The sequence below is a fragment of the Phalangium opilio genome, unplaced genomic scaffold (assembly GCF_054372755.1).
Source record: "Phalangium opilio isolate 3A_F unplaced genomic scaffold, DU_Popi_V2 ptg000079l_1, whole genome shotgun sequence".
NCBI lineage: Eukaryota > Metazoa > Arthropoda > Arachnida > Opiliones > Phalangiidae > Phalangium > Phalangium opilio.
The window spans coordinates 2,221,811-2,242,958 of record NW_028324187.1 but is presented as its reverse complement, the minus strand read 5'-3'; the positions used below and the strand labels follow the sequence as shown (position 1 = coordinate 2,242,958).

General features: G+C 36.3%; 1 protein-coding gene and 1 long non-coding RNA gene across 4 annotated transcripts in view; one reads left to right on the top strand and one right to left on the bottom strand.

The window, feature by feature from the left end:
- Positions 1-21,148, bottom strand: part of LOC149654156 (cyclin-dependent kinase 14-like) — a 50,970-nt gene that overhangs the window by 19,715 nt on the left and 10,107 nt on the right. For 2 of the 3 annotated variants that reach the window (XM_089845549.1, XM_089845551.1), the window contains one exon: positions 7,601-7,647. In XM_089845549.1, the coding sequence (XP_089701675.1) occupies positions 7,601-7,647 (47 nt within the window). Of the gene's footprint in view, positions 1-7,600; positions 7,648-9,424; positions 10,751-21,148 lie in introns of those variants that run through there. The other variant, XM_089845550.1, reaches the window with a different exon arrangement.
- LOC149654157 (uncharacterized) lies at positions 18,626-19,876 on the top strand. The gene is made up of 3 exons (XR_016370520.1): positions 18,626-19,624; positions 19,684-19,769; positions 19,852-19,876. It is a non-coding gene; the product is annotated as an uncharacterized LOC149654157 (long non-coding RNA).

Below are 21,148 nucleotides of genomic sequence, written 5' to 3'. Positions count from 1 at the left end.
CAAGTAAAGTTCTTCAAGGCAAGAAGTTCGGGGTAGGCGCTAAAAGCTGCAGAAACCAACCAACCTTCCTGTCTACCTTCCCCCAATTCTCGTAAATTCATAAAACTAGAAGATTTTTGGAGAAAGTTTTCTGAACCATCCCTGTCTTTCATTTCAATCGTAGATTGCAACGCGTAAAGAAGTAAGAACCACAAATGTTTTAGTTGAAGAGGTTATCTTTGACTCCATCGCTTATTCAGCCTGCTCCGAATTGAATGTCGATCCCACTTTTAAAGAGCACTATCGTCAACGTTGAAATGTGCAAAATGTTATCACGAATTTTGCCAGTTACCAAGTTTGACTCTACTGTTTCCGCTTCTGAGACAGTGTGATAGTAACCTGGGAATCTCTTCATCGACCGGCTTGTGCCATTTCCAACCAACGTCTAGCGGTAACGAGAGTATACGATGCCAGGGATCACCAAAGCTTTTCTAAGTGTTTATATATACCAACGCGTTGGGTTTTGAGAATGCTAACTCAAGATGCTTGCTTACTCCATGACCGCGTTTATCATGGAGGTAAACCCTTGTTGCCTTTATCAAGAACGGTAAAAGGAAAAACCCACTAACAATCACCATTAGGCCTTGACTGCGTTAAGCCTAACATATTTAATTCTTTTCCCAAATTTATTTTTAACGCAACTACTTCCATGGAACTTATTTTGAATAGTGGGTGGAAATTGAAGCTCTACAACATCACGATCTGATGTCGTGACTTTTGGAAACGATCCTTCTTTTGGCTAGCGTTATTAAACGCGCGTTATCGCTCACGAAATATGATTGGCACGAAACTGTACTTGGTCACACAGGCAGACCCACCCTCTCTCTTTCTCTCACTTCGAAACTCGCAAGGGACCTTTTTTCCTAAAAATGGGTCGAATTTCGAACGATTCAAGTGTCGTAGACTCTCGACTCTCAGATTGAAGAGTGCACCGCACGAGACCTGAAAAAAACCCGTATACGACCGACCTCCAAATACTCATCACAAGTGGAACCTTACCCCTCAAGCCACTCCACCTTTATGGAACACTACCACCCACGCCTTGCCTATATTTCAATAAAAAACAAGAAATCGCAAGTGGAGAGAGAAGAGAGAGATAGCCAGGTAATTGTTAACTTTGGAGTCTGGACTATAGAAGGGTAAATAGAGATAGGATTATGTTAAGGAAAATGTCAAGGGTTGACGGCTTAAAAGGGAAGTCTCGACGCTATGTTTACGTAACTAAGATTAATTAGGGTTAAGTTAGATATTACGAAGGTTAAACGTAACTTGAACTAATTGAAGCGTCAACAGTTGATGAATGCACGTTCAGTTGTTGGTAAATAAGCTTCCAAATTACCAAAAAAAATCCAGGACAGACGAGAATTCGATTAAACATAAGCCTAAAATACTTGTCATAAATCGAGGAATATCAGAAAAAAAATGGTTTTCTTATATAAATGGACGTAAAAAGTGAAAGTCAAGAAGTGTGTGCGTGTGTATGTGTGTTGAGTTTGAATGGGAACTGCGGGGAAAATCGGTAGTCAGCAGGGCGTTTCGCAATAGTGCCTTATCTTAAGTTCCCCCGACTTCTGCGGGGCCTAGAAGGCCTCTTAAACATTTCCCACTTGGCTCCTCAACGTCAGAAGGTTCAACGGTTCAACATTAAAAGAACATCCGAAACGAAAACGCTGGCCAAACAGATAAATCTGTCCTTGTATTGAAAAAAAAAATGTTCGAATTTAAATTTCTCGGGGTCGTATTTCCCCCTATACTATTTTCCCTTAGTATCCTCGACGTGTAGATTCGACTTTAATAGGGACGGGGTTAAGCTCTTTAAGATTAGGAGCGGGGAAAAGTTTTGAAGGAAAACACACAATGATGTACGGAATACCTTCCCAACTTCAGGCAAGGAAACGCTGCGAAAGTTGATTTCATAATCGGAATCATGCTTAGTTCGCCTTATCAGCGGTTCTGTTTTACATTTAATTATAAGACAAAGGCTTAAATTCAAAGTAAGAATTTACGGATGAAAGCGATGGGGGATTATTATCTGTTGCTATAGAAGCGATTTCGAAAACCATCTGTTTTATTTAAAGACTGCAGCAGAGTCAAGTGTTCAAACAAGTTAATTTTAATCGATTTAGTAGGCTTAAAAATGTTCAATTCAAAATATTTTCGTTGATTTTTAACCGATTTAAAAATTGACAAATGATAAGAAAAGATGTCGAGCAGTATTTTAAGAAATTTTGAAGCTAAACCCGACAACCTGTATATCATTGGTCAAGGTTTCAGCCAATCAATGAATGTAACGTTAAAAATGGGAAATAGTTCTAAAGCATAAGATTACGTAATACATAGATGAAATGGTTGAATTATTTAGACTTCGTATCAGCAACTTCGAAACTAAAATAACGACAAATTTTTGAAATCAAATAAACACTTTATGCTCCCTTTAAAAGATATTTAAAGCCTAAAATAAATGTAATACATAAAATTATGCAGAAACGATCCTAATATAATATAAAAATCCATCATCTCCATGCATGGGTTCCATACTCGGTTAAGAATAAATAAAATGCAAATTCATTTATAATCTTTTAGCGTCTTCACGCAAAACATATATTAAATATTCCGATATTCGACTTATAATATATGGTATTTCTCAAACTACTTCCCTTATCTTTTATCCAATATAAAGAAGGTATTTTTGGGGAGGAACGTGCCAGAAAAAGCTAAGAAATATTTGCCTTTACTTTTCTTTCTTCATACCCAAACCCCGTTCAATATGCGGCCGGCAATATCTGGATATATTTTTTCTTCCATCTCGAAGTAGGGACAGAAAACGGTAGAAGTGTGACATCCCTATATCTATATAGAGGTAGATAGTGCCAGGGATGGATGGATATATCTATACCTCTACCTCGTCTGGGAACAATCTATCTCCGAGAGAAAAATAGCTGTCTTCCTTAGCCTAAAGAATTTTGCCCCGCTGTGGAAAGCAATATGAAAGAGTCGACATCATCCTGCACGATTTCTATGGAGAGTTATTGTCACAAAACGAATGTCTTCCAAAAACCAAAACCGATATCTATTGAACCAGGGATACATCGATTTCTTCCATTTGGAATCTTTAACGGGTCATTTTCTGAACCTATTTGCTTGAATTAAAAGGGAGGAGGTGTAGAAATCATCACCCCTGACATCATGCAAAATTTATTTGAAACCACGTGATATCTACCCAAATGTAAACAAGTTCTCTTTGCGTGTTGTGAACGGGTAAACCTGGGATCGAAGGTTGTCCTATATATGTGAATAGCCAATGAGACTGGAGGATGGAGAAGCTGGCGGTTAAGCAGCGTTTTAAGCTCTTCCCCTTACCTTCAATCAGATAGTAGTCTAGGGTTTTTATAGAAATTCCAAGTGGAAGAAATTATCAGGGCAGTCCTGATTGAACTAGAAGTTAATTCATAAGTTGAAGCATTTAGCGACCTTCTATGATGCTACAAGAGGGTAATTCAAGCCTTTTACTTCAACTTAAGACACTTTTGATGGCTTTGGTTTGGTTCATGGTTCTTATGAGCTCAAATGAGTTATGGTAAGTCTATTTTTGGATAATGGCCTACAAATATCAATTGTTAAAGTCTTACCATTTTTATCCAAAACAATAGTTTATCTTCACTATTGAGATGGAATTACTACATAATCACGTCCGTTGGAGAGTTAATGACCACAGTATTGTGAATACCAATTATCGGTCCTTCGTGCACATATAGCTAAACCATACTACTTCTGAAATAGATTGCTAAGTTTCCGTTGTTTATTTTGGTAGATGGATCCGATATGAAGTTTTTGTTATAGGCACGCCCCTTGTAATAAGAACCCCAAGAAAAAAACGCAACCGACTGTTTGTTAATATAGGTCAAATATAAACTTGGAAAATGTTGACAGAAGGTTCAGATGAAAATGATCGAGTTTATTCTCTACACAGTGTGTTTTTGACAAACAAGAACCATCTTAACTCTTCATGTACACATATGGGTTAAAAACTTCTCACTTAATTGAACATCATATTGAACAAAAAACCCGTATAAGGCATGAGAACGTTAAAAAGACGGAATTGTCCGGTAGTGCCATGACCTGAGGTTGACTTCATACCTTACGAATACCTTCAAGATTCTAACAAGCTCGCAAAATCAGAAATAAATCAAGACGCAAATCTTATAAACTTAGAAGAGTCATGGACTCTGCAGCATGCAGAAAACGAAAACGCAAAGATAGCAAAATAAAGAAGCAGCGCACTTCACAATGGGTGGTCCCGTTTGGGCGCGCCTAGCAACTTAATAAAACGATTGCTTCATTTAATCTTACCACCCCTCTCTCTATTCTATTCCTAGGCTGCGAGGAGGTGAATCAACCGATAGAGTCGAAGAAGGGTCAAGCGGTCATTTTCAAGCTCGCTTACACGCCTGATTTCCCGCCGTAATGGACCTCGACACCCCTCCCACGCCCCCTTCTGACTTTAAATCAGAATCCGAAGCAGTGGGTGTCCCGAACCCGAACTGGTGGGGAGGGTTTCCGGAATTCGAATCGGAGCTAGGGTACAATCGAACGCAATCGAGCGTACCAGCAGCACCCAACACAGAGATTTTTAATAGCTATTCGTTTTCGGTATAGCTAGAACGGCGACAAGAAAGAAAAATTCAAGAGATAGTCCCTCCCTACACAGATTCATTGGACATTCTTACGATAAAATTACAAGTCTTATTATATGTTCGATCAAATGACATCATCCGCAAAGAGAGAATGAAGTAGGGAAATAGAGTCTTGTTTATTTTGGTAAGCAAGAAACTTAGTGTAACGTAAGTTCAATTGTAAAAACACTTTGAACGAACTTATATGCCAGTGTGTTCAGGGAGACAATAATGAAACGGTAATAGAATGCTTCCATTATCCCTTTATAAACATAGAATTTCGGAATAAAATGATCAGCTAGGGGTGGAGTCGGTTGCTATGACAATATCCCAGGATACCTGGAGCCGCCAGTTTTTTCATCATGTCCTACTCATTTTTTTTATTTCTGTTTTGTATACCGTATTATTTTCTTTATCAAAAAACGTAATCCCCGGACATGCATGGCTGTACAAATCTTAATGATGTTGTAATTTAAGTTAACCAAGGTCATCAGCTATAACTAATCGTATACTTGGAAGTATAACGTGTGGAAATAATTCCCTAAATGCACGTGGAAAAAAGTCCATTTTCTCCTGGGTTCAGAAATGATTCCAACAGAGCATCTCCTAACTGTTCCGCAGATACGATTCTACTTTTGATACATTCATTAACTAATTGTTCTTGTAAGTCGTAAGAGAGAGCGAACCCAGTGTGGTTAGTGTATTTTCTTTGCTTCATTACTGGGGTATAAAGAATAGGATTTCTGCAAGACCTCTTTTTTTTCGTCTGGCAGAGATGCGAAAAACCTTTTTCCGGGCCCGGAATCGAATCACATTTACCACGATTATTAGATGGAATGGTTGGGACGGACCCTAATAATTAAATCCTCTTCACAAATAAAACACCTTGTAGTATCCTTAACTGTCTCACCTAGTAATATATCTTGACTATTTCGTTAGGTAACCCCGGCTTTCGGTTCTGTTTTTGTGTACTGTATGTTGGCCTTTTTGGTTACTATGGAAACAGCCTTTCCCTGAATATAGTCCACGTTTATCCGGGATGTAAGTTGTAATAGAGTTAAGGGCGTTCAAACCGCGTTTATTTAATAATAAAGTTACTGTTTGTTTTCATTCCTTAACTGCACGCGAACACAAACGTATACCAAATGGCCGGTAGAGTCTCTTTGCGAAATGAACATTGTGCACGTGCGATACTAGCTCACTTTCTCGTAAGTGTGTAAGGGACCAAGAGGGGGGAAGGGAGAGAAAAAGGGGGGCCACCAAAAAAGAAACTCCATCAAATGATACTAAAGTTTTTGTTCTCCTTCTATAAAGTATATGAAGTTTGTTCGTGGAAATAAGGTTAATACATAGAAAGAGGGGAAATAAGAGAAGATATTCCATCCCAATACTTATTACTACATTCCCAGTTCAGTCCGGATAAATTTAGTCTCTCCAAAAAATGGTTTTAAATCGAAAAAGTAAAAAAAGAATTGTGCTTTCCCCTTTTTTTCTGTTGGAGAGATGAGGTAAGAGTTAAACGAAATAACCAATGGTTTTCACGTTTCTGACCCTCATTTTTTCCAGATGATATTTCATACGTGTAAAAAAGTCCTTATATGCCCATGTCTAGTCTACTTTAGTATGATGAAAAATGAGTTTCTTAAATATTTGCATGAAATATTGATATGACTTTATGTATTTAAATCGATAACTTCTAAAGTTTTAATCCATAATATAAGCATTAGATCACAAACAAATTAAACGAGGGAGTTTCGTTTAGGTGTTTATCATATTTTCCCAAAATTATTCATTCGAGTGTTTTGACATTCTGCCAATGTCATCGCAACACGACACAAAATTTAAGTGAATTCCATAAACACTGGGGAAATAGTACGACTGATAACCGAAATACAGATGAGAAGGTAAAGGAAACTTGAACTTTGACCTTCCCGCCTTCTATCTAGCTGTGTACCAAGGCTTAACGTAAAACGCTTCATCATAGCCATAAGGTGAAGTAAGGAAAAGTGGGCGGTGATGAAGGAGAAAGGTGTCGAAAACTTGTACATTTTTGATTAGATAACGGAACATTGTTTTAATTTAAGACGCTGATATGAGTGTTTATTCCACTTAGATTGTAATAAATATTTCACCTAAGTTGTAGCACCTATATTTTACCAACTATTCCACCCCTTTAGGGCGAAACCATCATATTTTTTCCACGAGAAAAACGAGGTCCTTCCGAATCTCGTTGACGGATCCGGATAAATGATCATATCCATCCCATTACGAGAATTCCTTAGTTAAAACCCTTTCTGCATATCACTCCTTTTAGGGTTCGATAAGCTTATCTAAGCCTTGACCTTACTGGACCTTCCCATAGGGATATACAAGAGGATAAAGACTGAAAGATAGAGAGAGGCCAGAAACTAAGGGCTAACAGCACGCCACCTATAAAATGTGGCCGGGGAAGAAAGATGGGAACGCAATATTGAAATAGATATCTATACGACCCGCGTACCATCTCCAATATCGGTAAAAAAGGACAGGCCTAATACATTATTCAATTGTACCTCTGCCACTAAAGGGAGCCAACTGCATGGCATTACTAGGAAAGTAAAACAGACTGAGCTACCAAGGCCTACTCGCTTGACCACATTCTTGACCTCTCTCTTATTCTTATTTACTGCGCAAGCGTATAACCATTTTGTTTTTGATATTTAAAGTCAACGAGGCATTGCGTGGAGACGAAATTAAAGGTTTAAACAAGAAGCTTGGAATGAAGATCAAAACTTACTTTAACTAATTGTACTTATCTACAAAACTATAATATTACGCTATATAGATCTAGCGGCACAACGAACCCATAATCATGAAGCAATTAGAGAACCAAATAAAATTGAACTTACGTCATTTTCGTGGTCAAATTCAGGTATTATTTCTTCTTTGGAAATTGCTGCAAAGAAACAATAACAAAAATTCTTGTTAGGCTTAACTGCGAGTAAAGGAAAGTTAGGCTTAATATCTAGAAACACGCAAAGCAAAACCGACGTTCCATTATCGCTTCGAGTTTAACAACGCATTAAAAAAGCTTGTATTTGAGGTTTTTCTTGGTAGCATTAACATAAACTAAAGCTTTGCTTAGATTAAATTGCTTAAGAGCTAAAAGGAATACAAAAGCTCTTGACACTGTTTCGATTTAGGCTACATTGACTAGCATTTTAGGTCTTAGTATCGAAAGTATGTTATCATAAAGTTTTTGAACATCTATTGCACTTCTTATAGTTCTATCAAGGAATAAAGCGTTGTATTTAAATCATTTGATAACGTTCTGTTAATGTACTACTGAAGAAAATCTATTAGACAACGGACCACAATATCCTGGGCTCTGTTTTTATAGTGACCAGACAAAAGGCAACCAATTTTTACGACTATAGCCATTAGTGACACAAATGCGGTCCTAAAACTAGATTTACGTCACACTTAAATGTGACCCCAACATATCCACAGTTCACAGAAACAATCACATTACAAAGACATTCACAACCTTGAAGGAAGGATGGTTTTTTGTAGGTTATAAATAGCTATATATCCAAGAATGTATGATGTTTAGAACTGTGAAAGTAACGAATGATCTTGAAATTGAATTATAACCTATATATTTTTCACTTTCTGTCAACAGACCTTAATAGATATATATTCTGTAAAATATATATATAATTTTAAATTTAGCAAACTTCTAACCTAGAAAATATTATTTGGCTAAGTTTCAAATACGCTTTTTTTTCGTCACATGAGAAACTGTTCATACTTAAATGAATAATGAAAGGAAACCGCGGGAGAAGGAGAACGGATGGAAGGAAAATTAACTTTTCAAAGTTGAACGCTAAAAGTTAAAACTGTTCGCATCAAATACCGAGCTTTTTGAGGCCATCAAAATTAACTTTATCAAAAATAGGTTAAATATAAAACCGTATAAAATTGCATCCATGAATACAACAAATCATTCCTTGAATAATAAACTACAATTATCTGTATAAATTGTTAAAGTAACCCCTACACTCAAGGCTCACTGAATTATACAAATATTTTCTCACAAATTTCTCATTGATATACAGTTAGGTAAACGTATCTGACTTCACGCGCGTCACCCCAAAAATAAAGATACTCTGGCGCCAAAAAATTAATACTAGCGCCGCTACGGTTGGTTTCTAGCATATATCCGAGACTTTTACTATCTGAGAGAACCGCTTGACACGGTACAGGTTTATGAAGGTGCTCTTTAGAGGCTAGAAAATTTATCGCTTTTATTGTATTAAGAGTATGGGAGAGAGAATGAAAATGGTTAAGGCAAGGGAAAAGCATGCAAGCTAGCTTGGTGGGAAACGTGATGGTCGTAAATAGAGCTTTTAAGGCGCGAATCATGATTTAGGCGCCCTACTAAAACACAATTTTGTCGACAAAAACCGTCAATAGACCGGGTCTTTTCGATCGTCTATAAAATATACGATCTCTACACTCAATTAAACCGTACCGTATCCCGTCACAGATTTTCCAAGGTTATAACAACTAAATAAATAAATAAATATTAATGGCATACGCTATAACTGAAAGAATATTTTGATGCTTTTAATAAATCACAAACCACATTATCCCTGTCGCGACAGAAGCCTTACAATTAACAGAAATCTCGTGCGTCACAAATTCAACTATCCAAATGCTAATACTCTTACCTTTGGTATGATTGTAAAGGCGCGAAAACCACCTACTAGCCATGTTGAGTAAATTGTCAAATAGAATGTCAAAGACTCTTAAAAATAAACTAACGCGGCCAGACCAAAAGAAATCGAGAAAAATCTACTTGGAACGGTTTCAAGTTCGGGAAAGTGAAGAGCGAAGCGATTTGTTGGATATAGCACGCGTATGGATTGGCACAAGGCAAACCCCTTTTAAAATAAAAAAACTTCTTTAAAAAGAGCCGTAATGAAATAGCAAAGTACCACGCGGCAGCGAACAGCGAAAAAGCGACGCGAAGAGATCGGTGGCTCCTGCGCGTCTGTTTTACCTGCCAAGCCACCGAGCCAAGCAACGAAGAGGTGAAGCTGTACTCCTCTTTCTCCTGACACTACTCTTCTGGACGGTGGCTTTTCCCGCAATTCTGGGAAAACGCGAGACCCAGAGAGAGAGAGCGCTTCGACTTCGCTGTCTATCTAGAATTAGTCTCTCTCCATAGCCAAGCATGTGATAGTTGGTTATTGAAGTTACTTTCCGCAATATGTTTTTACAAGAGTTACGAATACATGTTTAAATTTCACTGGTATTGTCCGAACCCTACCAATAAGTCACGTCTTTATAACGATACAAATGACACCCTTTTTCCAGTACATGTCCGGTCGGTTTCCCATAGGTTCCGAAACGTACATGGCGCTCACGCTATCTGAAGATGGGGAAAGAAAGATACCATCAATTTCAGAGCGTAGCTCGACCCTTGGTTTATTTCTTCCCCTTTAGTTCTAGCTTTGACTAACTCAATAAAAGAAACACTAGCTGAGATAAGTTAAGATCAACAGCGCGAAAACTGTCCAAGTCAGAAAAGGCGTGCGGGTTGTTCGGGACTGAGATAAATTGATGTCGTTTTGATTAAAAAACAAAAATCTGATTTTGTACCAAAGGATCCCAACCTAGGGACTAGAGAGAGAAAGAGAGAGTGGGTTAGTAATCGATACGTGTTGCTCCTTGTACGTTTTGTAACAGAAGACTCGAATTTTACAGAATAAAAAGAGGGCATCCCACTACAATGGGTTGAACTTTATTCTTGGGAATAAAGATCGGTAATCTAATGGAAAATGGAATGTACAGAATTAGTTGGGAAGAAATTTCATGCCCCTTTGCTTTCTGACTGTTCTAGATTTGGGTTGAATGAAGGAGATTTATGAGCAGCAACATAAGTTTATAAGGTATGTTCCATAAGTGTTACACAAACAATGCTTTTTCATGACAAAACCTAGTTCGAAAATTGACCACATCCAGTTTCCATCCATTTCAATTTCCTGTTTAGTCGTAACTAAAAGAATTTATGACGTTTCACTTCAGTCACTAGACTACAAGCTCTCAGTAACCAGCGTCAAACAGTATGGAACATATCTTAAAAATCGAATACTATATTGGTTGAAATTAACTCCAATTTGATATCAACGAAAGATTAATTAAAAATATACTAATATGTGTTACGATTTAAAAATAATTCTCGGTTACCTTATTGTTGGTAGGACATAGTAAAAGAAAATTGATGATTATGTCATGCTTTAAGCCATAAATGGTCCAATCTGGATCGAAACTAACCCGATTGACCTAATCACTCGTATATCTTCCTTTCTCCATTACAAAGAAAAAATTGCCATGTCCAATTCAACTCCCACGCGAGACCGTTACGGTCTTAGCAACTGATGAACAAGAACAGAAACAATTACAGCAGAGTTATGTGGTTTTCAAAGAAACCCCTAAACAACCCACTAAACTGTAAACACAGTTCTACGTTCATTGATTCTACGAAACGATAGGAAAACCAACCGAAAAAACAAAACAAAAGAGAGTTTTGGAGAATGTTAGAGGCGGACCGTCACGGTTAAGGGAGAGAATATCTATCAAGATGCCATGCCAGCAGTCAGGTCTTCTGAATGCTGTCGACTAGGCACTTTTCCAGGTACGAAAACGTTTTTCCTTGATGGTCTCACTCGCCTCTCAGCTTTTTCCCTTCTCCTAGGTATGGACGTAAAACAAACAGCCAGGAGATCGAGAAACATCTCCAAGTCGTTTGTTTGAGGTTAAACACACTCCTTCCGAGTTGAAGTTAAAGGTTCAACTTCTAGGAAGCGACAGAAACTTGAGACAGGAATCTCAGAAATTTCGACCTCACTTTAAAGTAAAAGAAAAACGAAAGAAAACAAAACAGGAAGGCTAGACAGTAGGAAGAATGGTAACTAGTCACTTTTAATTTTGTTAAAGTTTAAATTAAAGGCGATGTCTTTTAAGGCTTGAATCTCCTAACTAATTGGATTCTTTAAAAATATATTTACATGACGCTAATTCTTCCAATGTTTCTGCTTAACTTTACCCTGTTTTCGGAAACAGTTTTTCGGATAAGGAATTTCCATTCTCACCTATAGGGATCGAACCCAATAAAGCCAATCTAGATCAAGAGATTTTGGGCCTTAGGTTCTTGTACCGTATCTTCAGACCGGGGATGGAATAAGGAAAAAAAACAAGCCACCACGTTACCGCTTGAGGAATGAGCATTTGTGGGTGAAGAAGGCAAAAAATTGCCAAAGATTTCCCTCGGGTAACATTACGTTCTAATTAGTGGCCGTTAGCCTAATGGCAGGGACCCCTTGGCGCCATCCTACGTATGACAGTTTCTCCAGTGAACGGAAAACTTTTTCCATTCACTTTTTTACGTCTCTTACCCACGTCACTTGTCCAAAATTCCCTATTGAAACTTGGGCTTCCTAGCCTTGATAACGGAGCAAAACAACACGAGTGACTATGTTAGGCCTTGGTTCACCTCTTTCCCGCCTAGTTGTCACTTAAGTAGCATCCCTCCTATCCATTCAACAGAGTGAAGATTCCCAATAGCCCATTAGCGCGCGAGAAAACCCTGCTACTGTGCACCACACGGATCTACAAACTGTTCCTAGACCAGACATTCGGGCACATCAGGGTGTTAAAAACTTTCCCGTACACACCCACGCCTATTTGTACACAACCTAGGACTAACCGATATTTTATATTGAGGCTAGAGGAGTCCCATATATAGCAATGTTCCAACTTCAAGCCTTTTTGCTAGCCTCACTCAGAAAGTGATAAAAATTACAACCCAAACACCGTCGTAATCACCCGCGTCTAGCAATTACTTTCAATTAAAAGGTCATTAAGAATTAATCTGGATTCCAGATACAGTTTGGGAAATAATTTAATTATACCAAACTGGAAACAAGATCTATGGAAGTGGTTCGGTGTCCTTCAGACAACATTCTACGAACAAGTGACAACTTTAACGTCAGAATAAATAAGGACTTTTAGTTGGGCACCAAAATTAACTGAAGCTCACCAAACAGAGTGAAATAGTATACAGGTCTTGAAAGAAACTTTTGTATAACGCGTTTTAATATAAAACTCCCCAAACATTTTTCGATTTGAAAAATAGTTCTAGTCTCTTTCGAGTTTGAACAGGGGAAGACCTATTATTAAATTCAAATATCTAAACGATCATTAATAATACTTTTATCCCTGTCGGGTACTTGAGTGTATTAGAGAATAGTCGTGGTTCAACCCCGACCTAGACCACGAAGTGAACCTAGAGCTATATCATAGACATTTCAATACCCTTTTAGACTAAGTATATATCATAACCTATCTATCCCCTTTAATAAAAACGCAGTAGGGTTGGTTGGTTGCCCCATCGCCAATTCCTTTAAGAATGAACGCGATGACGTGAGCAACATTAAGGATGAGAAATGGTTTTAAGCCTTGGCTTACGAAAGTCGATTGACTTATCAAACTAGCTTTGGATGTACATTGAATGTTACCCTTTCTCTACTGACAATTAAAGGCGTCTCATCTCACGTTTTACCGGATGCGCTAGACGGAGTCTCAGACTCTGACCAAGACCACCACCACCACCATCTTCTTCTTCTTATTATATGCAAATGAGCTAGGAAATTAAAATATTATCCTGTCGTTGGACGAAAGGGGGATTTCCATAATTTAATATTTCAAATGGGTTTGAGGCTAACCGATACTTTTCTAAGTATAGATGCAATGCCTATTCCTGGTGAAGATTAGTTGAAGGATGTGTGTTTTGTGTGTATAGTTAGTTGCTATGGATCGTTGAGGTAATTATACTAATTAATTAAGAAAGATACAAATTTTAAAAAATGATCCATCCAGTTAAGAACATTTTTGAGGGTTTAATTAAGTATAAGAATTAGAGTCTGATGACCAGCCAACGTTACGCATAAAGCTGCAAAGGCCCGTTCTTTGTAGTATTGAGTAAATTATGATTTGAAATTTATCACGCAAAATTCTGTTATTGTACGATAATAAATATACTGCCAAGGGTTTCTACATATCATCCAAACCAGGTACGAGATAATCTCCAAAATCAATTAAACATAAATTATAAATATATTACATTTAAATCTATCTAAATGTCACACCAAAAATATTTTAATATTTGCGTAGCGTATACCAAAGGTTTACTCGCTTGTTAGGTAAGGTTTCAAAACGCCTACGATAAAGGGAATAAGGAAACGTAGACGTGCATGCCACATGGAGAATATATCATTATTATTTCATCCCTGATATTAATACTTAGGAGGCTCTCCTATACACGTAACGTATAGCTACTAATTTATTAAGCATGAGTTTTGAATTGGGTGAGACTATAGAGAACTGGGGCTGATTCGACCAGGTTCGGAGTAACTACGGTGGGAAGGATATCCACGAGACAGAGTACACTAAGGAGTAAGGACTAAGGAGAGAGTAGAACCAGGGCACACTATAAGGCCTTAACTAGGGTGGGTTGAAGATTATGAGGATTCAGAAGTAGTTTATATCTGAAGTAAGTGAATCACTCAATTGGGTACTTTAAATATTAAAAGCATAAAATGAGAATTCTTTGTTAATTCATTATATCCTTCATGAGAAATTAAAATAGCACCTTGTTATTTATTTCATAAAACACCACTTTCAGATGCGATTAGGCAAGTAAAAATGGCACACGTGATCTGGAAAAGCCACTATGTTAATGTTAATTAACGAGATCTTTGCAGGCTTTAAGAAATAAGTAACTATAGTTGCTATGAAGGACATGGACCTTGTTATGACGCGTATCTTTACCACGGAATTATTTTACTTCAAATACAATGGACTTCTGAAGGAACTTATCACCGTCCCATATACCCCTTCGGTAAATCAACTCCTTCCTGAAAGGTCCAAGCGATCCATCTTTGTCAAAAGCAAGATCTTTACATTGTATCCGTTAGCTGAAACATATTATGAACTTGGTTATATAAACCTTACATCCCTATGTGTATTTTTGGCATAGGGATCATCTACCCGTTAAAATACTAATATCATGGCATGGTGGGTTTTCCATTGTACGGAATACCGGACGGGTACATACCTCAGTACGTGAATCAACTACAAAACGCGTTCTCTTCGTGTGATGTGGTTTTCTACATCGCTCTAAGAGATGGGATGGGGAATAGGAATTCAGCATGGGATGTAACATTTATAAATACGAATTCATATGAACAAAAGAGGGCTGGTATCTTTTCGTGATGCGATTTTTAGATTGTAAAGGTAAGTTGTATTAAGATGAATTGGATAAGATTATGGGTGTTGTATTTGAACTGAAATATTATTAAGAATTCATACAAGATCTGAAGACGTTCAAAGAATGCTGATGTTATCTCAGATTTTTTATATATATATCCCAATATTGCCAGTGGGTTCTCTAACGCATTTCGGCCATATTTGCAAAAACATAATAACAGAGGTCAAAGTTACAAGGTCATAGATAAGAAACCCAAATTTCTTAAGTCTTATTTATGTTCTTGATGTGATCCATTTTACACAAATTCTAGATTTTATTTAAAGACTAGATAAAGATGGAGTTCTTTTATTTGGAAATATCTAAAATATTACGTGGGCGTATACGTATACAAAGGCCTGACCTTTCCAAAACTCTATAATCTGAATCACGTGGCTAAGAGCAAGAACTCACAAAACACGTGAGAACGTTTTAAGATAGAATCATGGGCTGTAGCCCGTAGGGTTTTAATGAGCTATCATTATCTACATAAAATTTAATAAAAACAGCCGTTAGGTTACTAACATTTTTAACTCTAAATTTATCTCAGTTGTTTTTAAACTTTAAAGAACATTTCTAATATTTTGATAGACGTATAATTAATAAAATTATTATAATTAGTATACATAAATTTAATTAAAGCTTATTTTAGTTTTTCTATTAGAAATAAAGTCGTTACAGTTGACGTAAAAAAATTGGACACGAAATTATAGTTTTCTTTATGGGTTATAAGGAAAAAAAATTAGGTGCAAAAATTATACTCAATCTCAAAGTAATATTAAATTATTACGAAGAATATCTATAGACCTTGATCTTTATAATATTGTTATGTTTGTATTTATATCGCGTTCAATATCAAGGCACGTTTTCACGACGGAAATAATCCCAAAACAATATTATAAACTTTACGGACATCCTGGAGCGTTTATATTTTTATTTATTTATTTTTTTTCCTTTTAGGTTCGTGATTAATTCCTATGATATATAACATGCAAATGACGTCACGCTACAGGATACAGACTAAAGAATACACTTAAGAATATTATGAAACGAAAAATAAAGGAGTCAGCTAAAATGTAGGTATATAGAGCTTTTTGGATCGAGAAAAATTGCGGGTAAATCAGAGTATATTATAAGGAATAATAATTTTCGAGCGACCGTGCGTAAGTTTACTCGGTGAAGGAAAAGGTACCCCGAGAAAGGTTTCAGTGCCAATACGTCTTAAGTCAGTAAAACATTGGAAATATATACTTTTCTTTAAAAATTTCATAACTAATCTTATTTTTTATGTAACTATAAGATTTTCTAAATTATAAACTTAAAATAAAAAATAGGGTTTAGAATATATTAAAAATTACCTCCAGCTAGTACATAATTTAACTTTGAATTTATATTATTCATGTAAATTTCCAATTACGACACTTTCACATCGGAGTCAACGTCACCGAAGTATAGAGTGACGTGCGCTTTACAAAAGGGATATATATATATACACCACCACCACACCAGAATCTCCGCGCGCACCGGTGCGTTCAGTCGAATCGAGAAACCCCTTCCTTGACATACGAAACGCTAAGTTAACGAAAAGGACCCTAGTGCGATTCCAGAATAGAAAACGCGTATATACTTACTACAATATATACATAGAAGACAGCTAAGCCTTGGGTTCCCTTCCTGTCATGACTATCTCAAAAATTGGAATTTTGCTTTTGGAAAACCCCCTAGCTTGAGCAGTTTTCCAAAACCGTACGGTATAACGTTACAGTTTTCCATTATTTCCAAATTCTGGTACTTTTAATACTGCAGAATATTTATACGAGCTAGGGACTGACAAGCTATAGCGAAAGGTATTATTTTAAATGACAAATGTACCTACCACGCACAGGGTCTCTACATGTGTAGAGGGATGAGAAGCGAGATGAAAATGCGCACGTGCAGTTGGCTCAACCTGAAGTTTTTTTTCAAGGTCAAACCTTTAGTTTAAGCCACGTATGACGTTAGTACTCGAAAGGGCAAAACCCAGACGTCACGCAATTATAAGACCGTGGCTTCTCATCCTTCTACACATGTAGGATCCCTGGTACACCTAAAGATACAGCTCTACCCTTTTCTAATGATATAAGGGAAAAGAAGGAAAATGATGATTTATCGAGATAAAAATGGAAAATTTTGATTAGAAACAGAACTACAGTATATCCGTACCGAAATATTAGAAAAGGGGTGAGATTTCACTGAAATGATAAAGACAGATACTTTTAAATTAATTTGCATTCTCTCTTTGTTCATCGTTGGAAAGTGAAAATGAATTTTGAAGGGGTATGTCGGTCTGGGGAGTATCTCTGCATGGTCACTTTAAAATTAATGGTTTTAATTCCCGTAATATTTAATTGCATTAATAGAAAGGTAGCAGTATATAGAAATGATCAAATATTACAAAAATAAATACAATATTATCTTTAATATTAATCATAAATCATAGTGGTTATGGACATTCTTTACACGATAATCGCACCCACTAGTCTATGTCCGAACTAATCAATTACAGTAACATCACAGTGTTTGACGGTCAAGGTTAACTATGTACAGATCGAATCACGTCAGCCACACAAAAGCTGATACCCAACCAGCATGATGAAACGGAAATGAAGAATAAGGTAGTCGTAATGCATTCCACAAAAGTATAGAAGACGACACGTGTTACTCTTCGAGATAACCCAAATACATCCTAGTTCTAGTGCCAGGAGGAGGACACAAAATAGGCCAGGGGATATTTCATTACATAGTTCCGACTCCAGACCGTGGAACTTGGGGTCCCATCTGCCCTAAAACGGTGGGAATGAATAGGTAGAAGAGGGGACCTTTCCACGACTTCAGTCGAAGAGATGCAAGAGATGGTGTATAATCAAATCATAGACTATTCGTACCTAGACTAACAGTTTCCTGAGAAATGATTTAGGACAGGGCTGAACAATAACTGCCTTGCACGTTATCAGTACACGCAGCTTAGCAGAGGTCATGGCTAGGGACGGGTATTGTACACTGACCCCCTCAATGCTTCTCTTTTCTGAAACGTCATCGTACACTGTCCTGATTTCCCTCACTGATCAAGGCAATTCTACCTTTCACGAAACTGGCAGTCTTGGTATGATTAGTCTATGAAGAAAACCACCAGAACCAAACCCAATCGAGCGTAGGAAACTGATATCAAAGTTAGCCGAAATTCCATCTCTCGGTCAAAAGAAGAAGCGAGAAAGAAGAAAATAGGGTATCAGGGTGACGAAGCGTCGGTGGTCAATGTACGCATCTGGATCGAACTAGGATTGGTAGCAGATAGCTACTAGCTAGTCGCAGTTCTTCTTCTTCTTACAGCCAACGAGAGAAGAAATCAACAAAGGAATTGATTTATGAGGAGCCATCTTCAGAATGGCAAGCAATATGGCTCTTTCTACGCCTAAGCGACTTGAACCTCTTTTTTTCTTCGATGGTTCGTTCAAACTTACAAGGTTGCCAGTTTGGGCGATTTTTGTAGCAGTTCAGGCGTGTTGGATAAGTATATTGGGTGGTTTGGAAGATGGTAATGGATCTATATGAAATTGGGTATTCAATCTACGCATGTATTTGTAAAATTCAATCACTCACTGATAAATACCCGTTTTTCAAGAACCCTTTCTAGTTTTGATCAAAATTATCACAATAAAACCTTACTTTAATGCGAGATGCTTTTGGTAAACAGTGGCCAGATATGACACCAAAACGTTACAATGCCTTAGCAAGGTTAATAAATAACATTATATAATAATTTAAAAGATAATTTTTGCGATATTGTTTCTTAAACATGTTAGACATTTCATTATTTACTTTAAAAAAGGAGAGATTTGAGAGGGCGGTTTTAAGAGAACTTTTGGCTATTTCTCGAAACATTTTGGGCGGGCAACCCCTTCCTTTCTCGAACCCCGGTAATTGGATTCTTTTCGATTGAATGGTTCCAAACCCCTCCTATTCTATATCTAACACTATCAAACAGAAGAAAAAAAGTTTCACCATAATAATAGAGCGACCCATTTCCAATATACAGGCATGAGATATAAGCCTAATAACAGTTTTTAACAACTTTTTTTTCTTAGTATATCTCATTTCCCATTTTTTTTTATTCTAAACTTGGGGAAGGAAATTCCGGAATTTGCCCAAGAATGAATTCTTCACGGACAAAAGTTGCGTAAGAAAGAACACTTTTCTTATACCATTATTTCCTTCAATCAGTAATTGAATTTTTAATATTTTATGATGACATAAAATGTTCATTAAAATTGAGAAAAAGAGATTTATTTTTAGAGTTTCTAATGATCAACTAAGTAATATAAAAAAGATTATATTATAATTTCGGAAAAAAATGTATTTTTATAAAAAGGGCGTTTTTGAAGAAGAATGAGTTTATTTTTCAATAGCGCACTCTCGTAACAATATGTTGAAATTCAAAAATGAATTACAGCCTCAGGGGTAACCTCAATTGCGAATGATGTACCTTAACGTATTTACAAGGAGTGATGAAAACAAAATACATGTACGATTTATTTAAAACTTTTCGTATTTTCAAGTTAATGAGAATTTAGTTTCATTCAGAACATATGCGACACCTGAGAACGTTCAAATATAGAATTGGATTGTATCAGGTCGTGGAAACCTTAGACGTATACTAATGTTCTCAGGTCAGGTCTATCATGAATATGTTTTGGGTTTAAATCCGATTCAATTTAATTAACATAACTTTTGATCAATCTGACATAATAGGCAAAGTAACTTATTTAAAATAAAGTCCCTGATAATTAGACTTTTAAATTTGGTTTCAAGTTTCATTAAAGTAAGTCTTCGGGAATAAAACCAATTAAGAAAGACAGTATTAAACACAGGTCTTTAAACTTCTGCTTCTAAAAGTTTCTAGAATTGGAAACTCAAACCAATCGTGAACTAGGAGAAATAGCTTTTAAACTTAACTCTAGAAATCGTTTCATCATAGATCTAGAAGACCATTTCAGAATTCAGAGAGAGATTGAGGATATAGTTGCACGTTGATGTAAGTCAAAATAAAACTTTAAAAGTTCAATTTCAATGACAAAAAATCCCATGATTTATGATGACATTTCACCTCTTTCAAAAAAGAAGTATTTCCCAACTTTAGATCAGTTTCTTAAAATAAAGCTTTTTTTCTTCTCAGGATTCCATTCCGAAAACCTTTAAAAGACCAAAAGTATTCGACAAACAAAACGTCAGAAAAATGTCCCTTCCATCTGTTGGATTTCCCAATCTTCAAGGAGTTAAACTATGAGAGTTTCTTCAATTCCCCAATGAATATTCCATTATAAGAGTAGCTTATCAAAGAAATAGTGCATTGTCGAGTTGAACATTAAACTTTCAAGAATTATTAGCACATAACACTCGCGAAACTCTAGCTAGACATCTAGACTGAAAAATATTTCGGAAACTTATAACAAAACTTTTAAAAACTTGGAAACATAGACACATATTTCAACTATAATATTTACAAAAAAGTAAAGAACACATTACTAGTTAAGCCTTAAACACAGAAAACGTTTGGAACAAGGAAGAAATTACAGACAGATTCAATAAGATTAAGTTAAGCGTGATAAACCTAATCTATGGCATGGTTATGAAAATTGAGATTTTTATGGATGATGTGCTCAGTTTTTTATTTCCTTATAAAAAATTAGGTATAGGTGCCGCTCATATTTTTTCAAATTGAATAGATTTTTTTATCCCAATTCAATTTATTCTAAATGTTTAATCTTAAACGTAAATCGTGATTTGAATACTAATGAGGCAAAGATTTATTGACACAGTTTGGTGAATTTAACTAAACGACCCATATGATGTATTCAAATTATCATATCTATGCTCAAATTAACAAAAAGACCATAACTGAATTCTTTCTTTTTATTCAAATATAATTATCAAGTGGAACTATGTGTCTATTTAAAATATTAATAAAGACACGAGCAATTAACTTACGTCTTAGACCCATATATAAAGCTGATAACATTGGGATATAAAATTCTATTGAACTATACAC